Source organism: Ochotona curzoniae, unplaced genomic scaffold (genome assembly GCF_017591425.1).
Source record: "Ochotona curzoniae isolate NIBS_2020 unplaced genomic scaffold, NIBS_Ocur_1.0 contig_4516, whole genome shotgun sequence".
NCBI lineage: Eukaryota > Metazoa > Chordata > Mammalia > Lagomorpha > Ochotonidae > Ochotona > Ochotona curzoniae.
The window spans coordinates 135,052-159,730 of record NW_024466313.1 but is presented as its reverse complement, the minus strand read 5'-3'; the positions used below and the strand labels follow the sequence as shown (position 1 = coordinate 159,730).

At 48.6% G+C, this 24,679-nt stretch overlaps 1 protein-coding gene across 1 annotated transcript in view; it reads left to right on the top strand.

Annotated features, from left to right (window-relative positions):
• The window catches only part of ERG (ETS transcription factor ERG), a 94,507-nt gene extending 76,386 nt beyond the window's left edge, over nucleotides 1-18,121 (top strand). Inside the window, exons 5-10 of the mRNA XM_040986622.1 lie at nucleotides 419-499; nucleotides 2,075-2,146; nucleotides 6,627-6,695; nucleotides 7,994-8,050; nucleotides 8,614-8,661; nucleotides 16,209-18,121. Coding sequence (XP_040842556.1) covers nucleotides 419-499; nucleotides 2,075-2,146; nucleotides 6,627-6,695; nucleotides 7,994-8,050; nucleotides 8,614-8,661; nucleotides 16,209-16,729 — 848 coding nt within the window. The 3' untranslated portion in view covers nucleotides 16,730-18,121. The remainder of the gene's footprint in view (nucleotides 1-418; nucleotides 500-2,074; nucleotides 2,147-6,626; nucleotides 6,696-7,993; nucleotides 8,051-8,613; nucleotides 8,662-16,208) is intronic.
• Nucleotides 18,122-24,679: the final 6,558 nt, after the last annotated feature.

The window sequence follows — 24,679 nt, the reverse complement described above, 5'->3', positions numbered from 1 at the left end:
GGGTGGAGTCTGTGCTGCCCTGAAGCTCCCCTTCCTCCCAGCCTCTTCCTCCCTGGGTCACTTAAGCTTGACTTGCCGAGGAGTGACAAGGCAATGCCAGGGCTCCCTCCCGCCTTCCTCTTCCCTCCATCTTCCATGCTTTCCTCCCTCTCTTCCTTCTTCCCTCCCTCCCCTTTCTTCCCTTGCTTCTTGCCTCCCTCCCTAACCTCCTCGTGCTTCCCTCCTCCATTCTGTCCATCTCTCCCTCCATTCTTCCCTCTTTCCCTCTCTCCTTGTTCCCCTCCCTCCCTTTTACCTCCTTCTCTTCTTGCCTCTCGCTCCCTCCATTTTCTTTTTCTCCCTCTCTCCTTTTGGTCCCTTTGAAGAAAGTTGATGCTCTCTCTTGCATTTTGATGTTGCCTTTTACTTTGTTTTACAGCTCCTCTTCCACACTTGACTTCAGATGATGTGGACAAAGCCTTACAAAATTCTCCGCGGTTAATGCATGCTAGAAACACAGGTAATGCTGGCCCGCCCCCAGCCCCCAGCACAAGCACAGGGTCCTGTCTACAGGTGTGGGCTGCAGTGTGAAACCCTGCATGGTCCCTGCACCAAGAAGGCCAACCCTGGGCTGAAGAGTGGGTGGTGTGTCTGGGTGTGCAGGCAGCAACACAGCCCAGTGGGAAGAGAAAGTCCTTGGTTTTGTATTAATTCTGTCGTCTGAACGTGTGCAGAAGGCCAGAGAAGGGCACGTCTGGTATTTTTGTCCAATCAGCAATACTTGGCTCAAAAACACATTTTATGCTAAACTTTGGAAGTTATAAAACTGGTCCTTAATTGAATGCCTATGTTTCTATCTCTACCTAGTGAGTCTCCATCATATCTGCTTATCCTGCTTTAGCTTAACGGGGTCTGATGATCTGGGTCCGCATCTGTTTCCTTCCTCTTGTTGGAAGCATGGCCATACACTGCCCACCCAGTGTCAGGCAGCAGGGCCTTTCCTGCATCCCCCTGCCCAGGGTGCAACGGTGGGTGCTGGGAAGCCTTGACAACTCCTCAGAAGCCACTTCCAGGCCATCTCTTACCTGGAACTGCACTGATTTCCCTAATACTAAAAGTTTTCTAAAAGCTCATGGAAAATGGATGTTACAGAAAGTGTCAATTATTAAAATCTTTTACATTGAAATGAGCTTTTCTTTTCGTCCTGCTTTCCACAAACTTTTTGAAATACTCTTTTATTTCAAAATGGTAAATGGCAGTGAGTCCGTGTTTGGGTACGAAAATGAAACTGCTAGCTTATCTTTGTCTTTTATATAAAACATTGTGGTTTTAATCTTACCTCAAGTCCTATTTTAGGTTACTGGTACACCTCTTTAATTTAATCTCTGCACATCAGCCTAGTAACAGTATTGTGGCCAGAAATGATGAGTGATGACTCAGAATAGATTTTCTCTCTCAGGAAACATTCTCTGGAGCGATGCACATCTTCCGATAATTTTACATTCATTTAGAAATTCTTCCAGTGTGAGTGAAAGCTTGAAGAAAGCTCTGAATTCATTAGTTCTGTTCCTGTGAAGCATAGATGCGGTGGAGGACCAGACAACAGACGGGCTGGGTTGTGCAAGGAGCATTCTTCTCCGTTTACAGCGTATGAGTGTTGATGGCAAGAGAGAAAGGGAGGAACGTGCATTTGAACTGAGACCCGATTAATTTTTAATAAGATCCACATACTCACAGGCAGAACAGTTGTGATCCTTGGGTGCTGTTTGCCAAGAGCTGTGTAAAGTATGGTAGGGGTTGTCCGGTAATTTGAAAAACTAAAACATGCACCATTGGATTGTTCATTTTTAATAAAACGTGCTTGAGAGGGGGGCAGAGATGGGGCTTGGGCAAAAAGCTAGAAACAGCACACATGCACACACCCCTAAATGACAGGGAGGCCCCCTTCCAGCTGCAGTATTTGTTGCTGACCCGGGCCCCAGGCCATGCCTCTGAGATCCTCATTGTCCCGGGGCTGACAAGCCAAGCTGCCCCTGGTACTGGGGTGGAGAATCACAGCTGGACCTTCACATGCTTTCTCTCCTTTTGTCTGCAGGGGGCGCAGCTTTTATATTCCCCAATACTTCAGTCTATCCTGAAGCCACGCAAAGAATTACAACTAGGCCAGGTAGGCAAATGCCCCCATGTGATCTCTCTTTGAAGAGGCGTCCCAGGCGGCCTGCTGAGATCGCTCATCAGACTCACTCCTGGATAGTACGCCAGCCCCAGTCTGTCCTGCCTCTGCCAACTGGGAAACTAAATCCATATTGTTTCGTTGGGAGACCACACTCAAGGTCCCTGCATGGCCTTATCCAAAGCAGGTTAGGCCAGAGCCCCCTTCCTGCTTCAGTTGTCCGGCCAACCTCACGCTGCTGTGTCACTGTCAGTCCTGCCTCTCAGTGGCCTGAGCCTGGGTAGTGACCTGACAACCCCTATTCCTACTGGTTTCTACATCTTCCCGATTCCCAGTGTAGCTTCTTTCCAAAGCCCTTTTGCTGAACCAGCATTTGGAGAACTCTTGTCTTCTACTCTCAGGACGTGTTAGCATGTAGGCATGTTGTTATGTGTTCTGTGGGGCGTTGCAGCTGTTTCTCAGACGATTGTCGTCTTGGTTACCGGAAATACTCCCCACCTTCTCCTTTGTCCCACCTGCCCCCTGCGGTCTCAGAGTAATGTTGCAGATGCAAAGACAGTTCTGGCTCACACACTTCAACCAACTCAGGCTCTCCCACCCTACCTGGCCTCTTATAAGCAGGGCAGGAGGACGTTCCTTAAGCCTGTGACAGCTCATTTGCCATGATACACATCTGGGATATTATCCAAGGATGGAAAAGCATCCTTGACTTCTACTTAGAAGATGGGACTCTTCATGGGTTTCCTGGAATCTTGAGTTATTCCTTCTTGGAACCACTGGGCATAGCCAAGGAGAATGAGACATGCAACTGCCAAGTTGTGATTTAAATCCATGCCTTAGCAAGTGCCTCATTCGCTTCTCCTTCCCCTGATACAACTACCAAGATCTGCAAACCTGGGTGAGAGGGGAGTAGAGAATGCTCCCCCAGGATCTCCATGTCATCTGTAGAGGATTTTAGAACAAGAGAGCAACTGAATGATACAGGGTGCACTCTTAGTTCTGGGTGCCACCCTTGGGCCTTCTGTCTTGCTCACAGCCTTCAAGTTCGTGGGCTGTGGGGATCTTGTGCTTTTTCATCTAGAGTTGCTTTGTAAAAGCATCGCGCTGCGGCAGGATGAAGTTGAGCTCTTTATGACCCTTTATAAAATAAATCTGTGGTAGGCCAAGAGGACTGGAGGGTTACTTTTTGGTGAGTTTGATGATGGGAGACTCTCCGGTCTGGCTGGATTTAGACCCAGTGCGAAAGGCAGCCAAGGAGGTGTGTGTGTTGCAGACGTGTAGCAGAGGGAGCTTTACTCAGGGTTGCTTCAAACCCAGCTCCTAGCAAAGTGGCACCAGCACTGGTATACGGGCGTCAACACCAGGCCAGCTCTCCATGTGCAGCTTCCTGTTTGGGGCCTTGAGCAGGATGTCTGTTGCTGTGATCACCCTAAAGTTGACTAAGAAAAGGCTTTATAAAGTCGAAATTTTAGAGACAGACTTTTACAGACGAAATCGCAGGACCAACGCCAGGAATCGGGCTTACTCTTCGCATAAATTTCTGCCAAGGGTGTGAGTTTATTATCATGCAGATCAAAGTTGAGGAGAAATAGGGTGTTGGAAAAAAATCAAGAAAAGTGACATGCAATATCTGTTTGTGGCCAAAGTCCTTTTTGCTGGGACAGATGGCATGGGGCGTGGAGCTGCAGGTTTTCAGACAGCCAGGAACAGAACCACCCAAATCCAGCTCTGCAGCGGGCTCCTCTTGGGCACCCCATCTCAGCCAGGCTTTCTTCAACATGTGCCAGCAAGCCAGCAGGAGAGCGGCTGCAGGCCTACAGCCAAGTGCATGGACTGGAATGTCACGAGGGATGACAAAACCCCCGTTATCTTGCATGGCAATGTGTTTATGAACATGGTAACCACCGTCTATACAAGCATCACTAACACTTGGCTGAAAATTCGGCTTACTTTGGTGTTGGTGAGGTCCTGATTTACCTTCAAGGGAAGGTGGAGCACAGTTGTACACCCTAAGGAGAAGTTTATGAACCAAAGGTTTCAAGATAGTTTTTATATTAGTGGTTTGCTGCTTAATTTTTTTTTTTAGTCACATTTCTTGAGTGATGTTTTTCTGTTTAAGTCCATGTGTTACTAACCTACTGGAGGCTGGCTATTCTTAGTTTCATTAGTAATCTTTTTTTAAACACTTATTTAGTTTTTGTTTAAAGCTGGAGAAGAGCTGTCATCTGCTAGAGAGATCCTCTCTACTTGTTCATTTCCAAAATGTGTAGTTGCAAGATTCCCTCTGTATGTGACAGGGATTCTATACTTGGGCTGTCACCTGCTGCCTACCAGGGCTTGCATTCACTTGAAGCTGAATCAGAAACATGACTTTCCGCTCCAGAATGTGGCCAACCAAGAGGCAGCTTAACCACTCTGACTCAGTGCCCACCCCCTCACCCCCACCACAACCATCTTACACCTTGATGAAGGCAGTCAGTCCGTCTGGAGAATTGCAGCCGTGTTTGAACATGTATTGGCACTCCCCAAGTAGCATGTCTGAAACCTTTTCGGAAACAGAGCCAGCTAGGAAAGAAGGATGGAAGCTGTCTCCAGCAGCTTTCTCAAACTTCGCCGAGCAGCGGGGCTTTGGGGACTATGTTATAGGTCTTGGTAAGAGTTCATATTTCTCGCAGCCCCTTCCCTCCTGTTTGTGGTCAGTGTTGCTGGTCCAGGGCCCACACTCGGAGATACAAAAATCTCAAATCTCAAAGCTTTTTCATGTGGTGCATAGGAGTCCTTCGTCGATGCTTGATCAAGGCTAGATGTTGTCCAAACTGCCTTGCTGATAGATTTTTCTTTCTCAGACACATCTCAAAAGGCTGGCTAGTCACTTTCTTTTTTTAAGTGAAAGTGTAACTTGCTTAGATGTGATGGGTATCATATCCCCAGAGGCCTCAGTTGAGACTGAGTTGTAAATTGATGGCAGCTGTGGATTCCATGCCTGTGAACAGTCCAGTGCGGAAAAGCAAATCTCTAAGGAACAGAGAGGGAAAAGCTTGGAGTCCAAAGAGACAGAAGTGCCAGCTGAGAGGGAGAGGGGTACGCAATAGCAGAGCTGAGAAAGAAAATTATCCAGCCCTTCCAAGCCCTGCTGGGTCAAATTTCACAGACCACAGTCGGCGCAGCGCTTGTAGCCAAACAGACTAAATAAATTAAGGCAATGCTGTGTGGAATTTCACGTTGCGTGTCATTTTCGTCCTCTGGGAGAGGAGAATAGGAAGAGACATATCTTCTACAACTGTCTCACTCTTTCAAGCCTGGCCCCGCCAACTGCTCATTTTAAACAAGGTTAAAAGATTTGTTGGGAAAGAGACTCAAAAATAATTACAAGGTCCTGTCTCCCAAGGGGGTTTTATGGCTGTCTCTGAGTGCCTGGTAATAGAACACCTGCTGCGGTACCTGGCTGTGGCCTCCAGCTGACCCAGCGTGACACTCGACATTGAAATGAGACAAGGCAACCCAGGGTGACACATTCTAGGACAGTACTGTTTAAGACTGCGTGTGGAAAGGGCTGCATTTATGTGCAGTCAGTAGCAGCATGCATGATAATGGCTGTGGGATGTATTTTTGACTTACAGAGCAAAACTCACATTAAAGATGCAGAAGTATCATTGTAAATGCGCAGTTCAGTGGAGCTTCATAGTGCAAGTGGTATTATAGATGCAGTGAAAACAGCAGCATTTAGTCAAAGTCTGGAGACCATTGTTGTAGGGGCAATTACTCTTTCAGTTCTGTCATTCATTTTACGCCATTCACTTTCGAGGAATCCTCAGTTCAAGCCAAAAGAGAAAGAGAGGAAATGTTTATTGAGAAGGAGAACTAGACCCGTGAAGACTGATTTAATAGAAATGAAGCAATGATACATGGAAAATGAAAGGTGACCAAGGAAGGCAGCTCAGACATAAGATGATGAAGGTGCTGCTGGTACCCAAGGAAGAGGGAAAAGCAAGACACCTGTGGGTGTCCGGGAGTGGATTTGCGGGCGGACGTCAAACAACAACTGTTGATTCTTCTTGCTTGTGCCTCTGCTTTGGTCAGGTCATGAGTGCAGTTTTGGAAGCAGGGTAGCGTCAATGTTAAGAAACTTTTGATATGATCTTTATCATTTTTTTCTAAAGTCATTTATGGGAGAGATGGAAAGATAATAGAGTGAGGCAACTGGTTACTGAAAAGCATTAACAAACCCTGGGGAGACCTGTCACTCGGAATTTTTACAGCAATATCTGAGAGTTTTAGACTAATCCCTTACACAGAATTACGGTTTGTAAATAAAACCCAAATGTAATGGGATCCAGACTGACCATCACTTTGGATTAATAGATGTTTTTTTCTGGCACAATGTTTATTTTAAAGAACACAAAAGGAAATTGAAAACATAAACATTTATGATGGAAAAGACAATACTGTTCTTTAATTCAACTTGTCTTCACAGATCTACCCTACGAGCCCCCCAGGAGGTCAGCCTGGACTGGTCATGGCCACCCCACCCCCCAGACAAAAGGTACAGCATTAAGACCCCCTGCCCAAAGCTGGGGAAGGCATTCTTGTTGAAGTGAACACGTGACTTTCCAGCATGCTTTATTGTCAGCACAGCACAATGGGTCTTTAGATGCAACGATTCTTTCACCATTTGGACTGTACCGTCCCTTCATAACAAAAAGGAACAAATGAGGTCGTGTATTTTAAAAATGTTTTTTAAATACTTGGAAGGCAGGGTTACAGAGGAAGGAGAAAGGAGAGAGACAAAGAGAGAGCAGCCATCTACTGCTGGTTCACTCCTCAAAATGATCACAGTAGCCAGGGCTGGGCCAGGCAAAACCAGAAGCCAAGAACTCTGTCCAGGTCTCCCATGGTGAGCATTGGCTCTCAGAAACTCAGACCATTTTTTTTTTTTTTTTTGCTGCTTTCCCAGGAACATTAGCAGGGAGCTGGATTGGAAATGGAACAGTCCAGACTCAAACAGACACCCTTAGCAAGTGCCAGAGCCTCAGGCAGTGATTTTAGTGTGGTAGACCCTAGCATCAGGACTTGGTGTAGTATATTTCAGCATAGACACATGCATGATCATGCAGTGTTGTGCAGATTAAACCACTGCTAATTTCCTTAAGCTTGGCTAAGCTTAACAGTTTTTATGGCTTTGTTTTATTTTCCTGGTGGTTTCCCTGTATCTGTTTATTTTAGTCTGTGACTGATTTTACTGCTTTGTAAGCCATCTCATTTTTTTTCCCAACTTTTAGAAAAAGTGGAGGAATCCATGAGATTGTTTTAAATAATGGGAAATGGGATTCTTCATAAAAAATATATTTATTTGAAAGGCAGAGTTATATATAGAGAGAAGAGAGGGAGAGATACAGAGAGAAAGCTCCTCCATCTGCTGGTTCATGCCCCAAGCAGCTGCAATGGCTGAGCTGGGCCAGTCTGAAGCCAGGAGCCAGGAGTCTCTTCCAAGTCTTCCACGTGGGTTCAGGGGCCTAGCACTTGGGCCATCTTCCACTGCTTCCTCACTTTCTCAGTGTCATTAGCGAGGAGCTGGATTGGAAGCAAAGCAGCTGAGACTTGAGCCTGGGCCGTGTGGGATGCCGATGCTGCAATGGAGGCTAAGCTTGCTATGATGTGGTGGCGACCTTTCCTTGAATGGTTAAGTTTAGTTTCATTAGGAAGGAAGATTTTCCCTTCCAGTAAGATGTGTTCTGGGAACAAAACTGTGATACAAATAGCTGAGGTCACCAGTGCAGTGACGATCCAGTTACATCAAAGACTATGTCCTTGCTAATTGTCCTCTAACTTCTGCTTTTGCAGCTGCTCAGCCATCCCCTTCGGCAGTGCCCAAAACAGAGGACCAGCGGCCCCAGTTAGGTAGGTTGCGGGGACCCTCTGTCAACAAGACGCAGACTCTGCTGGGAATATCTAGAACGTGTCAATCAGAAATGAAACTGGTGTGTAACTTTTCTTGTTCATGCCTGCTCCGTATTTAAACGGGAGCCAACACCGACATGATGGCATGAGATTTGCTAAGACATATCCCAAACCTATGTGATCAATACAGGAAGAAGCACTCTGTATGCCCACTCGTGGGCAGCCTCTCTGTGGTCTGTAGATCTTGCCGTTGCACCTTCCACACCAGAGTCAAAATCTGAGTTCCACAGGGAAGTGCAGGGGAGGCTGGGGGCCGAGCATGCATTGGCTGGGCTAGGCGTCAGAAACCTGGAGTTGAACTCAAGCTCTGTCACCAACTAAGAGGCCTCTGGCAAGAGATGCTCCAGGGACCTGAGAGACACCTGATCCCGACCAGGAGCTGTGGGGGTGGGAGCATCTCAGGCTGAAACACAGTGGAGTCGGTGTGATGGCCTGAGTCCCATCAGGCTAATTCCTAGTCTGGCTCCATCTTTGGGATTTGACTTCTTCTCTTCTGGTTGCAGATCCTTATCAGATCCTTGGACCAACAAGTAGCCGCCTTGCCAACCCAGGTGAGAACCTGCTCGCAATTTCATTCCTCGCTTTGACAGGGAAACTGTGGGTGAAAAATCTGACGGGGCAAGTTGAGATGTTGGGTTCCCCTGGATGATTTGCCAATGTGAAAAAAATAATTAAGTGAGGTTATCCATCCAGATTTTTTTTTTTTAGCTTTTTAGCAAAGAGTGTCATAACCTTATCTGAACTATTCTGGGGTTCTGGGACTGCTGAACAAAGATCCATAGGCTAGGAATTTAAATAACGGACACCTGTCACCTCCCAGTTTTTCAGGGCTGCTGATCAGTAATAGGTGCTGTGGAGGAGGGTGAATTCCTTCTGAGGTCCAAGAAGGAAGATCTAATCTGACTCCTGCTCGTTGGCCTGTAGATGCTGCGTTTCTTCCCTCTATATCTGTCTCTGCATCCCTGTTTCTCTTGTGTATAATGGCCAGGCCTTACTGGTGCAGGGCACCCTCTAATGGGCTCATTCAAAACTGAGGACCAATGTGAAGGTCCTATTTCCTAAAAAAAAGTCATATTCTTAGCTACAACATCCCACTTTGAAGAAGAGAGAATTCAATCGTTCAGCCCATCACACAAGCAGGTAAAACATCCAGTCTTTTAAAATAGAGCCTTAATAGCAGCCACAGGAAGCCAAGTTTAGGATCCTCTTTCATAGCCCCTGTCAGAACTTAGAGGCTGGAAGAAAGTGCGAAGTCATAATTGGCCCCCAGGACCTTGCCAAAAACCTTCACCTGTCCCCACGCTTCAGTGCCAACCCTGTTGTTTTGTTTGTACTCAGATCAGAACCAGCTGTGCTAACAGCAGCTTCAGAAATTCATAGCAGATGCTCATGTTCTCAGCTGTATGCTCAGATGCCAGAATGTCACAGGCATATTGAGAGGGGCTGCTGGAATGAGCATTTCCTAAACACGGAGGCCAAAATAGACTTGGAAAGGGAAGAATTCAGATTTATTCAGTATTCCCGCCCCCTCCCCACATCCCTTTTCCCCAGAGAATTTATGCAATGAAAATATTGGAATACCATTGTTACTGAGTGTCAGTATCTTGGACACTCCATCTTGGTTAATGTTAATTGATTCAGCAAAGGCTTTTTAAGGAGGAGGTGCAGCCAGAAGGGACTATTTTTAATTGTAGCAGCTCAGGGCCCATGCTGAATACTCAACAGTTACCTATTACATAAGCAAATGAGAAGGAAAATGAGGTGCTGCTTTGACTTCACAGGCCTCTCAGTTGATGAAGATGTAGGCAGAGGTCATTACAACATGGCCCACACCCTGGAGCCACACGCAGTTTTCTCCATGGCGACTGTCAAGTTGGTGGCCAGAACTCCCGTGTCTCTGGTCCTTCCTCAAGTGACAGTGTTTTGAAATGATTAAGTCCACTTGTCCCTAGAGGACATGGATCTGGCAGGTGTGTTGGAGGCAGGTTAGATAGAAGGAACAGTGGAAGAAACTGGGGAGACAAATGAAGCCCCACAGCTCCATACAATGCCCTTCCCTAGGGATGTGCTTTTGTCGGTGGTCCCCTCTGTGCTTGACATCAACCCAGGAAGGTCCTTATCACCACCTAACAGAAGAGCTAGCAGAGATCTCAAGACTTAGAGCAATTTGTTCTGAGTCACGCAGCCAGCAGTAGGAAGGGAGGATATGTCAGTCCTGCCTCTGTCTCCCTAGTCTCTGCTTTGCAGCCCACCACTGCCCCCAGTGAGGCACTAAAGGAAGAGAGAGTTCTTGGACAGTGGGGACTGTATGTTTAAAAAGGCAGGCTTTCCATGCAGGAGAATGGCTGTTTAGGTGCAGGGAATGGTTTGAGGTCAGGAGAGAAGAGTCAAGGTGACCCAAACAGGATGGAACGGATCATGGAACAGAATGGGACAGAATGAAGCATGTCCATGCCCACAGTGTTTCACCTCAAAGGGGGTGCTGGGCTTATTTGGAGGATGGGGTCCAAGAGACACACGTGGCCCCGTTTGAAGCATCATCTGTGACAGAATACACACTGCTCCTCCTCATGTCTAACTGCATCGGGCTGCCCCTGGAAGGAGAACAACTTGGGCTCAGAGCAGGAAGTCTAGAGAGCCAGCCCAGACCTGGGAGCCCCAATCTGGAGCATGGCAGCCTAGGCACAGCCTGCTTCCTCCCACTAGGACCATGCTCTGTGAGCCCTGGGGAAACGTGACCACATCCACCTTTGGATTCCCCACCAACTGGCTTTCCGATGAAGATTCGGAATATTTGGTTTGCAGTGAGTCAGATGTTCTTCCCATCTGAACTTAGGTTTCACTTAGTTGCGTTTCACCTTGCCGCCAGAATTGTCTTTGGTCTTCCTATTCATGACTCTTCTTCTTCCTGCTGGTCCTACTCTTCAATCTGTGATCAACAACCCCTTCATCCCTTTAGAAATGGCTGCCTTTGCTCTTCTGACAGACCCTGTGTGATCCATTTAGTGGAAGGATTGTGTCAGGGGATGTGATGAGCTGGGGTATAGCAGCCACCCAGCAGCAGCTGTATCCCAAGTTCTCACTTGGGACAGCATTCCTCCAGTGAGGTTACATCATGGGGTTCCTCTAGTGAGGATACATCACCTCCCTAAGAAAGAGAAGTGTTTTCTTAGGTAATGGTCAGTGGTCCTCCTGCCTTTACCTGGGTGTTCTTCAGTAACAAACATAAAAATGCATCTGCTTCCTGCTAAGCCGCGGAGTCCTTTTAGGCATTTGCCATTGCTAAAGCAAGTGGGGACATGTGGGAACCCATCACAGTGGGAACCCACCCAGAAACAGCTCCAGAGAAGAGACAGGCTGGCCAGAACCCGAGGAGACAGCTGAGTTGTGAGAGCAAGGTGAACTGTGCAGTGGTTGCCCAGATGGAGCCTGGGGGAACCCCTTGCTGTCCTTGGGCAGCACAAATCCTCATCTCTACACTGGGCAGTCGTATGGCTACCATGGGAACCTAGCGCATTATCACATGGATGTCAGCCAGCCCTGAGAACGTCACCATCCCACGTTCCTGTTGGACCAACATGGGGCCTCCTGGGGCAGCTGGGTTCTCTCTGGCCTTTCCTGCCTGGCTGGAAGGAGGATGCCGTTCCTTAAACGCTTCTATTCTGTTTAAGAAAGATTTATTATTTATTTAAAAAGGCAGAGATAGAGATAGATAGATAGATAGATAGATAGATAGATAGATAGATAGATAGATAGAGATCTTCCATTGCTGGTTCACTGTGTAGATGGCTGCAATGACCAAGGCTGAGCCAGGCCAAAGCTCAGGGAGTCTTCCAGATCTCACAAAAGGATCCAGGGGCCCAAGCACTTGAGCCATCTTCTATCTTCTACTGCTTTCCCAGGTACACTGAGAGAGAGCTGGATCAGAAGTGGAGCAGTTGAGACGCAAACTGGTACAATTATGGGATGCCAATGTCACAGGCTTTAATCTGCTTTGCTATAAGACTGGTTCCTAAAACTCTGGTTTTCTGCTCAGAGAAATCATAGGGAAGTATTCAGATGAGAAGGCACTATTGTCATTGCCTGCATCTATAGATGGGGGCGCTGGGACACAGTGACTGAGGGAGTTGTCCAGTATACCAAGTGGCCCAGCCGAGGGCCAAGCGGTCAAGGTGACATTAGCTGTGAAGTTGGAGCTGCTCTCATGGTGTTCACCTGCTCCCCTAACAGATGCGGTCTGAGCCTTGCTTAGCCTTGGACCAGAGAGCTCCATCCACCTCCCATGGCCAAGCAGAAGGGTCCAGGCTGTGCAATGCGAGTGGCCCCAAACCTGTGCTTTCTTGGTGCTTGCTGCCTCCTGCCTTGCCTGACTTGGCTGCTTTTGAACCTTGCCCCAGGACACTGAATCCAGGGCTGCTGTCTCACTTGCAATTCTGTGTCCTGTGCGATTTGTAAATTGTCTCATTGTTTGCTGTTTGCTTCTGTATCTGTGTTCCACCACTGTGCGTTTCCTTCTTCTGACTAGACTCACAGATGAATCTCTTCCGAGGTGAAGGTGTGCCTCCAGCCCCCATAAAAGCCACACCCCCACCCTTTCATCCAGCAGGTGGCCTCCCAGTTCTGGTATTTTTTCATCAAAATTAGCTTCTTCTTCTACACCTGGCAAGGATGGTTTTTACGGCAGGAGAAAATAGGTTGGAAGGGTTTTACCCCAGGGTAGTTCATGGCAGTGCTGTGAGGTGGAAAAACTTGTCCAATGCATGATCCTGGTCTTTTTATGGTGTCCTAACTGGGCATTCTTATTTTGGAATCCTGATTCTAAAGCCTAAAGCTCTCACCCTGTCACATATTCAGTGTTATCATTTTAACAATAAACTTAGTTCATAAATTGGTTTTGAAATTCGGTCCCCAGGAGTTGCCATTGAACCTAAGACTAATGGCGATTTCTCGGTCAGCCACGTACCCTCTTGCATTGCCTTAGACACACACACACAGAGTGAGAGATCATCTGCTGGTTCACTTTCCAAATGCCTCCCACTGTCCCACCACCAAGGCTGAGCCAGGCTCAATCCAGGTCTCTCGTGTGGGAAGCAGGAACAATCGCTTGCCGACTCCCAGGGTGTGCATCTAAAGGAAGCAGGAGCCGGCAGCAGAGTCGGGACTTGAAGCCATGCACTCTGATAGGAGATGCCTGCGTCCACGGTCCAGCCCTAAGAGGCAGATGCATGCATCCCAAGCCACAGCGTACCTGATGCATCCCAGGTCCAGGCCTGCTGTGACTACTTGGTCTTACCAGTAGTAAACTTGACATGGTCCTGTATCGTATAATACTCTCTTCAGGAACCTTCATTGTTTTGCTTCTTTTTTTCCCCCCTCACATTACATCTAACTCACATTTGGAAGCCGATGACTCTTGCTCCAAAGTGTCTCCTTTTAATAGACCCCTAAAGCCCTCAGGGGCCTGGGGGTCCTGAGCCCTATGTCTCGGGGTGGAAGGCTCTGCAGGCGAATCGGCTCACCCATCCCTCAGCTTTGCATTTCCAGTCATGAATCTGCATTGTCAGGGCCTAAGGAACAGTCCTTCTCCACTTCTCTCACTCCCCATTGCGAGGGAAGTGGCCAAGGGACAGATTCCCAAGGGGCCTGGTGCCACTTGAGCGGGTGCCAGCCGTTATTTTGGCTGCTGTGGCAGGTCTGCATGCTTATGGAAATCTGTGGAACTGCTCGCTCTCCAGGAGGAAGTTGACACTGAATATTTATTTTCAAACAACTGCATGTGTTTGTGGGGAAGCATATGTTCGGCTGTTACCGTGGAACCTCGTGTTTCCTCCTATTCCCAGGTCATCGATGGAATGTTTTTCATGTTTTAATCCTTTGCTTACAATATATATACCAAAACCATATGATCCCCTCATACCGTTCTTTGTAATTTTGAATGCATATTAATGAAATGCAAAGGGTGGCACAACAGTTTGAGAACAGTTTGTTATGTGATTTGCGAAGTCGCAGGCTTCCACGGCGATGAGCGACAAGCTGCTAATACATTGCAAATGTGTCACCAGACCCCAAGCCATGCCTTGCCAGAACACGCTCAAAGGAGGGCGGTGTTTCTCACGATGCTGTCCTGTGGAGGAGTTCACCAACATACATTTCCATGGAGCCAATGTGGACGCAAGGGTTCATGAGTCAGTTTGCATGGGGAGCTGGTGTGGGACGGAGTCCAGGAAAAACAATTTTATATTGATTTATTTTTTTTACATTCCATTCATTTCGTGGATGATTGTCCATTCAAATTATCTTGAATATTACGTATCACAAAATAAAAGGTACTTTTCTTTATAATGAGTGCAAGACCATGACATAACTGAAGTTTGGGATGAAGGTCTTGCCTCTCAACCACTTTAAAATCTTCTGCAGTACATTCAGCGTGGGGCGGCTTCTCCCGACATTCGGCACTTAGTATTCACCAGCAACGTTCACTCAGATGATGCATCTTTCATGAACTTTTCGAAGACCCTCTCATATGCATGGATTCCACCACTTAGCACATCAGAATAAACTCATCTTTTCATCTCATGTTCCCTGCTTCCCCCACCTCCCCCCACCACACTCCCATCTACATTTCTCTCTGTTGGGGAGCCATAAATCATCTTCAAGATTGAAACTCGGTGGCCAGCCAAGAGGGATGAGCCTGGAATTCATTGTGCAATGAATGAAACCTTGAGGCCTGTTTGTGTACCTTCAGCGGGACCCGGATAACCCGGACTGTGTACACCTGGCTGGGTGGGGTCTTTCTTCCCCAAGTCCCAGTTCACCTCACAGCTTTCCTTTGGGGGAAGTGGTCATGCCCCACGCGGTGTGCAGTGTCTTGCAAAGGGAGGGAGGCGGGAAGCCTGGTTCACTTGCCTGGGTGCTAGAAATGGGCGATGTGGTTTGAGGTAGAGCCAGCCCTCTGCCCTCTGCCCCCTGCTTCCTCATTCTGAGTGGTTTGACCATGCTAGGCAAAGTGGTAGCAGAATGGCCTGCTGAGTGCCAGCAATGTATTGTGGTAGAAATCCCAGCTGTTTGCGTCCATCTTCTGCTTTTTTCCATAAGCATTCAGAAGTTCATTTCCTAAGTCTGACTTGGATTATTTTTCTCGACCTTGCCAATGTAAATGGGATTGTGTCATTATTGCCAGTCACATAATGGCATTTTTTTCCTGCTTCACAAAATAGGGGAAAATGGGCTGTTTTACTCCCAAAACATTGAGTTGACCTAGATAGAGTCAGGAAAGGATGGAGTAAAGCTTAGTGTACTTTGCCCGAGTGCCATCTCTGCCTTCCATGGAGAACATGGACCTGGCAGGCCTTCCTAAATCCCCAGGGTTGCGTATTGCCTTAAATCATTTTTCCTAGAGGTGGAACTGAGACTTGGGCACATGTGCGAGTGATTCACCAAGGGTGCACACCCAGGTAAAAAGGGGCTGGCAGAGCAGGGCAGGGGCATACCATCACCACGAGGTTGAATTTAAAGAAAAAGTATTTATTTTATTAATTTGAAAGACAGAAGGACAGAGAGACAGAGAAATTTTCTAATATCTGTTCAAATCCAGCTGGACACATGATCAGGTCAAGGTCTAGAAGTCCATCCCAGTCCCCCACATGGGTGACATGGACCCAAGAACTCGAGCCATCCTCCACTCCCTTCCCAGGTTCATAGGCAGGGAACTGGATCAGAAGTGGAGCAGCTGGGACTCGAACCTGCACTCTAATATGGGATGCTAATATAACTTGCCGAGTCACAACGCCGGCTCCTATGTCGTCTCCTTAGCCTACTGTAGGATGTGCACAGTGTCACAGAGTAAAAACAAGGTCCAACCTAGGGTTTCCTGAACCTTCTACCATGAGATGCTTGGCTGAAGCAGCCTCAGTGCATTGAAGGAGAGCTCTCTGGAGCAGAGGGTGGCCATAGAACAGGAGAAGCAACTGAGGTATGGGCAGGTAAGTCAGGTGAAGGGCTTCCAGGCCACATCCCATGAGCTCTCCACCTTTCTTCTGGGTGAGGATGCCTTGGCCTCAGACCCTTTTGTCACCACTGTCCTCTCCTCCCTCACCAGGCAGTGGCCAGATCCAGCTGTGGCAGTTCCTTCTGGAGCTCCTGTCGGACAGCTCCAACTCCAACTGCATCACCTGGGAGGGCACCAACGGGGAGTTTAAGATGACAGACCCTGATGAGGTGGCCCGGCGCTGGGGAGAACGGAAAAGCAAACCCAATATGAACTATGATAAGCTGAGTCGTGCTCTCCGCTACTACTACGACAAGAACATCATGACCAAAGTGCACGGGAAGCGCTACGCCTACAAGTTTGACTTCCACGGAATCGCCCAGGCCCTACAGCCCCACCCACCAGAATCATCTCTGTACAAGTACCCCTCGGACCTCCCCTACGTGGGCTCCTATCATCCCCACCCCCAGAAGATGAACTTCGTGGCTCCCCACCCTCCGGCCCTCCCTGTGACGTCTTCCAGTTTTTTTGCTGCCCCAAACCCATACTGGAATTCACCCACCGGAGGAATATACCCTAACACTAGGCTCCCAGCCAGCCATATGCCTTCACACCTGGGCACTTACTACTAAAGACCTGGCTGTGACCTTTCCCAACTACATCCAGTCACCAATCCATTGCCACAAACTCTTGGAGAACACGGATCAGAAGTGCCTCAAGTGGAAGAAGCCAGGGAAGAGATACAAAGACTCATAGTGGGCTGGAGTTACTATTTACTATAGTGTTACTAAGGAACCCAAGAGGATGCTAAAAATGCCATGTACATGGATGATCTAATCTGTGGACCCACTTGTCAAAGACGACGCAGGTAGAAGCATGAAGTCATCGGGGCGAAGTTCCAACGGAAAAATTGTTGGAGACATGTGCAAACTTTGGGGTGAAATTCAGGATCTTGCTGTTGCCAACTGGGGTTGAACTCAAACAATAGATAGAATATGGTTTTGACCTAACACACCTTTATAATGCCATTTTAAGGAAGGCTACCTGTATGTAAAGCTAGTAACATATCAAAAGTAAAACACAAAAGCAGGGAGCGAGAAAAAGAGAGAGAGACTGACTTACTGTGGCCCATCAAAAGACCCAGAACCCATTGGCACTTGCTCTTCTGGTTGAAACTAGATTCATCCCATTGGATGGAGAGCTGCCAGCTCTCTCAAACTGTGAAGATGAGCCAACATTTTCAACTCCTTTACAGTATTATAGGAACCATGAGCCAAAAGGTGGGACTGAGGATGTGTTCAGAGAGGGCGTGTGTGACTGTAGACAGAGGACTGGGGGTGGAGGAGAGAAGGAGGCAGGGAAGGAGAAGGCAGGGACTTGGGGGGAATTCCTCCAGCAGTGGAGGCTGGACTGAGGACGTGCAGGACTGGGAGGGTGAGTTGGAGATCTGAGGTTTAAGGTGTCAGTGTTATACCAAATCCAGTATTAACCCAAAAAGGCATGGTGTGACGGAGGGTTGGGGGAGCAGGAGAGCTCAGAACTCAAAATATGCATCTCTTTCTTTCTCTGTCAGAAGAAAATTTTAACTGGAATTGTCTGATATTTAAAAAACAAAAACAAATATTCAGGAAGTCATTGTGGTGTGGGGGCTTTGGCCTCCGCAGGGTCAGGTAGGAGCTGACCTGTGGGTCACCACCATCAGAAGCCCCATGGGCACGCTGGTAGACAGCTGGGCTTCATTTCCCCTTTCGAGTCACGAACGCTGTGCGTTTGTCAGAATGAAGTATACAAGTCAATGTTTCTTTTTCCTCCTTTTTATATAATAATTATATAACTTATGCATTTATACACTACGAGTTGATCTCGGCCAACCAAAGACATAGGAATGAAAGAGACAATCAATGATTTCATGTGGCCTTGAATTTTAACTCTGTATTGCTTAGTGTTTACAATATGAAGTTATTCGTTCTTAGAATGCAGAATGTATGTAATAAAATAAGCTTGGCCTAGCACGGCTCATCAGATTGACACAGGAGTCTGTATCTGCGCATTTTTAGTGGTTAACCTGGCCTCGTAGAACCTTGAACTGGATGTTGTGGGAAGGGGGATGTGTTCTCATTTCACTTTGCCCTATCTTCGGTACCCAAATAGCATTGGCCCAAGTAATGTCTGCTAGAACCTCTGAAACAGAATGACCTGAGGTTTCATGTTGGGGGCCTTCAAGTTTAGACCTGGAATTGGAATGGGCCTCGGAAGCTGAGATGGTCCCTGAGAAGTTACAGGCCGGCACCTGTCACCAGGCGCCTTGCTAGGCTCCTGAGTGAGCACTTTCTCTTGAGGAATACTGCGCTAGGATTGATCAGCACAGCCTCAGATTAGCGGTGATAGCTCTCCTCCTGAGGAGCCAAGGGGCAGCGTCCACAATGGCCACCTGGCTTTTTTTCCAGAGGATCTTTCCACTGAAGTTGTTGCTTTGTGTTTCCCAGGGCAGAACAGTCTGAGCCCCGAGGGTGGGCATTCAGGAACACTAAGGCTTTGGTTCCTAGTTCTGCCTCCCTTGCACCATATCTTTGATTGAGGGGCAGTTTCCTGGATATCGCTCTTCTTGGTTGCATGAAAGCTCAGCCAAGGTGAAGGTAAGGTACAAGGGGTAAGGCCAGGAGGTTCTGAGCAAACAGCACACCTGGGCCACATCCTAGCCTGAATCCCTTCCCAGTCTGGGACTTTGCTTTGCAATTTGTAATGCTTTGGCTATGATTAACTGAAGATGCCAAACCTATATGCTGTGGCTATGTTGTCAAGGAGCTTTAGGGTTTTAATGGGAAACCATTCCAAAGCATTACAGAGCCATTGTTGCTCGAATTGAAAGGAACCCTGAGGGCCTGGCACAGTGGCCTAGCAGCTAAAGTCCTGGCCTTGAATGCACCAGGATCCCATATGGGTGCCAGTTCTAATCCTGGTGGCCCTGCTTCTCATCCAGCTCCCTGTTGGTAGCTGGGAAAACAGTGGAGAATGGCTCAAAGCCTTGGGAACCTGCACCCACATGGGAGACCTGGAAGAGGCTCCTGGCTTCAGATCGGCTCAGTTCCAGCTGTTGCAGCTACTTGGGGAGCGAATCAACGGATAGAAGATCTTCCTCTCTGTTTCTCCTCCTCTCTGTATATCTGCCTTTCCAATAAAATAATTAAATCCTAAAAAAGACATAGGCCAATGTCATGAACATTAAAAAAAAACATTAAAAAAAAAAAGAAAGAAAGAAAAGAAAGGAGCCCTGGATATCTGTTACCCACAGTGGCTTGGGAAAAGCCAGCAAAATGCCTGCATCTCAGTAGGAAAAGTAAGAAGGAATAAAATTACCAAAGCTGTCAGGTGAAGTGACCCCTACTATTGTAATGGAAACAATTGGTTCTTTTGGTTCTGGGGCTTGCAAAGACCAGGCACAGCCACAAACTGGGCTCAGATCATCACTCAGCACTTTCTGTCAAAATAAGAAAAAAAAAGCAAAAAGCAAGATGCAGCTGCTTGCAGTTGGCGTCCTCAGCCCCACCCGCACCGGATGCAGGTAATCAGCAAGTCCTATGACACAGCAGTGTGACGGGGATCTCAAGCTCCACAAAGGAGTGACTCCTAAGCTGTCTAGACAAAGTGCTCTCTGCCATGCTGCTTTGTCAGCTTCCCCTCTACCTCTCCCAGTGCTCGGCTTTGTCCTCATGTCAACCCATCACCTTCACAGAATCTGCCTCATCAGTCCAAGCATCTAGATGGAGCACCACACTGTCCCAGGCTCTGCAGCCCAGCGACCTGCACCGTCTCGGGGCTTCCGGGGGCCAGAGTTACAGGCAGTCACAGCTCACCATGGGCAGACGTGGAGAAGCAGCTGGGCCTGTCATCTCCCCCCAGACACACCCCCCGGCTATGGATGGGATAGAGGGCAGAGGCTCTACTTTGTTACCAGTTGCCAAGGACCTAGGGTTCTTGCCTGTGGCCCTTTTTAGGAAGGTGGTTTGCACCTTGTAGACTCATTCAATGCCTCCCACCTCTTACAAGGACTCAACTGATTAGGCCAGGGTCAGCCCGACCATTTTTTCCTTCCCTCTGGGGAACTGTGTCATGGAGTTTATCTGAAGCAGGGGATGGATGACCTGTCACCCCCAGGGCTGCTCACGTCAAGATCCCCTCTCTCTCTTTAGGACAAGGAAGTCTGGGGACGATGTGTGAATCCCACCCACTAGGGTGCATGTTTTGGTTTGAGTGGGATTTGACTGTGTCCCCATGTTGTAGGTCCCCATGTTGGAGGCAACACTGAGAGGCAGTGGATCCTTTAAAAGGTGGGGCATGGTAGAGTTGCCTAGGCCATGGGGTCATTGCCCTTGGCCCTAATCCTGGGCTTGCCGAGTGGGCTCTGCAGAGAGTGGAGAGTTTACAGTAGGGAGGGCTGTGCCATGCCTCACTCCTCTCTCATCCTCCTCCATGCTGCCACAGCCCATGCCAGGGAGCAGGTGCCATGACATTTGTACCCTGCAGCAGCTGAAATTTGGAGCCAAGCTGACCTCTTTGTTCTAGGACTTGCCCCGCCTCCGCTGGTGTTTTGTTATAGAAACACGGAAGAGACTGGCACAGCAGGCCTTTCCTGCCCATCTTTGTCGCACTCCTGATGACCAGTTCAGAGTCCTTAAAGGGCCAGCTCCGACTCAGCAGCCCTGTAGACATAGCTGAAGCCTTGTGCCCCATGCCATTCTCTCTCCCGTGGGTCACATGACCACTGTTTGAGCAGACCTGCTCTTCTGATTGGCCAGGAACTGTGAGGGCTAACAGTGTGGCCGACGTGTTCTTCACGTACTTTACCAATGTCTATTTGTAATCTTATGCTCCTTTTACTATAAATACACGTTCTCAGAAGCTTCATGGAGTATCATTCTCTTAAACCAAGCTATACTCTATCCTATGCTGTTGTTCTGATTTTTGTGCTAGGATATGTTGGATTATAGACTTGTGCAGGAAGTGTGTTACACAAAGTAACTTTATATAAAAAAAGCCACAAGTGGTCCATAATTCAGAGCAGTAGAGCAATCCAGAAAACAATCCAGAAAACCAGAGCCAGGACTTCCTTCAAGGTGGTTTCAGTCAGTGGCTTAGAGAAAGACCTGGCTGAATGTGGCTAAGGAGTATTAATGTAAACAGCTGATGCCTTCCTAGAAGGGAAGTGTCAGGGTCAGGCCCCTGTCCTTGAATTTACTTACTTAGATTTTACCCATGGCAGGATATGGACCACACTGGATTTTGGAGAGTGACTGATGTGTAGACCAGCTGCTCCTTGGCCATACCCCGCATATGGTTGATCTCATTCCTCTCCTGACAGCCTCCACAGAACTTAATGGAAGGCATAATCCGAGCAGAGGCAGCACTTTGCCCAGCTTATCCAAAATAACAGGTGGCACTGTTGCTTGCTCCCATTCTAGCAGACTCTATACAAGAAAACAAACATGGAAAAGAATTTTCATTATATGCATTGTACAAGAACTTAAAAAAATATTTGTGGAATACCATGACACGCTGCAAGCTGCTTGCGTCTTGGAGCCCATTACCCGGCCTCCCTCTTGCAGTCCCTCCCTACCCCACTCCTCCCAGCCTCTAGCAGTCACTCTCCTCAGTTCACATTCATTACTGCTTATTGGAAAGGTGAACAGAAGGAGCCACGCCTGCTCTGTTGCTTCATTCCCCACGTGCCTGTCATGACCCTGGGCTAGCCAGGCCTCGGCCAGGCGTCCAGGCGTCCAGGCGTCCAGGCGTCCAGGAGCCCTGTCTCCCACGTGGGTGGCAAGAACCTGATTACTTGAGGCGGTGACACCTGCCTCCTCAGGTGTCCATTAGCAGGAAGCTGGAGTCTGGAGCAGAGATAGGTATCGAAGCCAATACAAGACACAGGCGTCCTAACTTACACCATTACCATCTGTATAAACACAGCCCCAGATTAACTAACTTTCACAGGCAAGAGAGAACACACAGGACTTGCCTTTGTGTGTGTCCAGCTTATTTTCCTCAGCTTAATGACGCCCAGTCTGGCCCATTATGCTGTGAATGTTAGGATCCCATTTCTGTGTGCATTCGCAGGTCTGTACACTCCGATGTCCTCTTCCACACACTCACCTGTGGAAACCAGGCTGACTGCGTCCTGGCTGCTGTAACCAGAGCTGGGGCGGGCACAGGAGAGCAGGTGTCCCTCTGACCATGTGGATATTGTTTGTTCTGGATCCATACCTGGACTAGGATAGCTGGATCACAGAGGGTCCTCCACGAGGGCTGTTCTTCTCAAGGAAACATTCCAAGGGAAGTAGCTGAGCTCCTGGATTTGGGATCTGCTCAGGTAAGGACCTCACGACTGCTTGCCCGGTGTTTGACAGCACCCGTATCAGTTATGTGTCTGTTGGAATCTTGTTCAGTCTGTGGCATCTGAGAAGCGATCGGATGTCTCACATACAGTAGGTCGAAGGTCGGAGAGAAGGTCTCAGATGAATACACAAGAGCACATGAAGTGTTACCTGTTAGGGTCCCCCACTGCCCTTGAGGGGTGACTCTGGGTCCACACTGACTTGAACCCAGTCTGCTTGGGGTCCAGTGAGGAGTAGCATGCCACAGGCTGGTGAACTAGCCTGTGCAGTCTGAGGAGGAACACTGCCCCCTGCAGCATACGGGTAGAAGGACACTCTTGATGGGATCTAAGGTTTCCCAGCCTGTTCAAGCCCTGGGGTGCCCAGGCCTGATTCCAGACTCACCATGGTCATTGGCTCATCGCATGAGGCCGCCCATGAGGCCGACTCCTTGACAGAGGAAGGGAGGTGAAGAGTGCAGAAAAGCCTTGGGGCTGGCCATACTAAACAGGGAGTGGTCCATTGACGAGAGTTGACAATATCCTTACTGTAAATCAGTTCTCTTGTTAACTTTTAAATAAAGGGAAAGTTGGGTGTGGAGGTGAGGATGGGTGGCTCTCCCATCCTAGTCCCTAATGGGAGGAGAGCAGGTGTCTTCTTTGCTGTGGTGAGAGGGATCGTTTTCAGCTGGAAGGCAAGGTGAGCAGGTGCCAGTGGGAAAGCAGGCTAACCTTGCAGTGCGAAGGACTCATGGTGTACATGCCTCCCAGGGGAGTTGTTTGCTCCTGGAGAGAGCAGCAGCAGCAGCTAGCACGGGTGAGCCTCAGGTCACGCTGTTCCTCCTCATGATCTTTCTTCATCTGACTTGCCTTGAGAGAGACGCCACCATGCTATCAGTGACCTTCTGTCATTGGACGACTTTCGACATCCCAGAAGCTCCTCTGGGGTAACCCTCCCAGGATGAGGGCAAGACGGTGCCCTGTTCCCTCTGCTAGAGTGACACTGGGTGGAGCTCTGGTTGTTGGTACTTATCAAGCAGGAAGCCCTGAGAGCACAGCCCACTTCCCCAGCCTGTGCCTTGGGCTGAGCGTGGGAGCTGCCGCAAAGATGCAGCTAGCTCGCAGAAGCCTGTCGCAATGCAGGACACAGTGCTGAAGGCGCCCTTCTCTGACAGGTCCCAGTTCCTGGGCCGTGGCCTGGGGTAGCCACAGCAACCATCTGCCCAATCCTTTACCTGCATCCCCTTAAAAGATGTATTTATCTTTATTTGAAAAATATATTTTACAATGAGGAGAGGAGAGAAATATCTCTTCCATTCACTGGTACACTCTCTGAATGGCTGCAGTGGCCAGAGCTGAGCTGATCCAAAGCTGGAAGCCAAGAGCTTCTTCTGGGTCTCCCACCAGGCCATCAGCATAGAGCTGGACTGGAACTGCAGCAGCCGGGACACCAATCAATGCATATATGGGATGCCAGCAGGGTGGAGGATGAGCCTGCTGCACCTGCTCCATCTGCTCTGCTTCTTGGAACCGGAAGGGATGCCTTGCCAGATGCGACTGCAGGCTTAGCAGTTGCTTTTCCCTTTGACGTTGGGAGTTGGCTTACCAAGACCAAGTCAGCTGGAGCAGAGAGGAAGGTGGTGTGGGACTCCAGCAGGAGGGGTACCGGTGCTTCGGCCTTTTCTCTCACAGCGAGGGTTGAGCAGGTGCAGGCCATGGCAGCCTTCCAGAGGACAGAATGGGTTTTCATCAGCATGGATCCTGCTGCTTCCTGCGGGAAAAATAGAGGAGTGTGGAGAGAGCAAGAGCAGTGTGGAGAGGGCCCTGTCTGTGGAAATGTGCCTCTTGGGAAAACAGCACATGGGCTGGTCTCACAGGGATCCATCTGTTGGTTCTGCTTGGAAGAAACCCTTGGGGCCATTGTATTTTCTGGAAACCCTTGCCCTGTATCACCACCTGCTCATGCTTCAGGCACAGAATTTGAAAGTGGTATTATGGAGCAGGGGGTTAAGCCATTGCTGGTGATGCCCATATCACACATCAGAGCCCAGGTTCAAATCCAGGCTGTTCTGCTTCTGATGTAGTTCCCTGTTGATGCACCCAGGAAAGCAACTGAAGATTGCCGAAGTGCTTAGACCCAAGCCACGCCCATGGCAGACCTGGATGGAGCTGTAGGCCCCTGCTTACAGCTGGCCCGGGATGGAGCCGTAGGCCC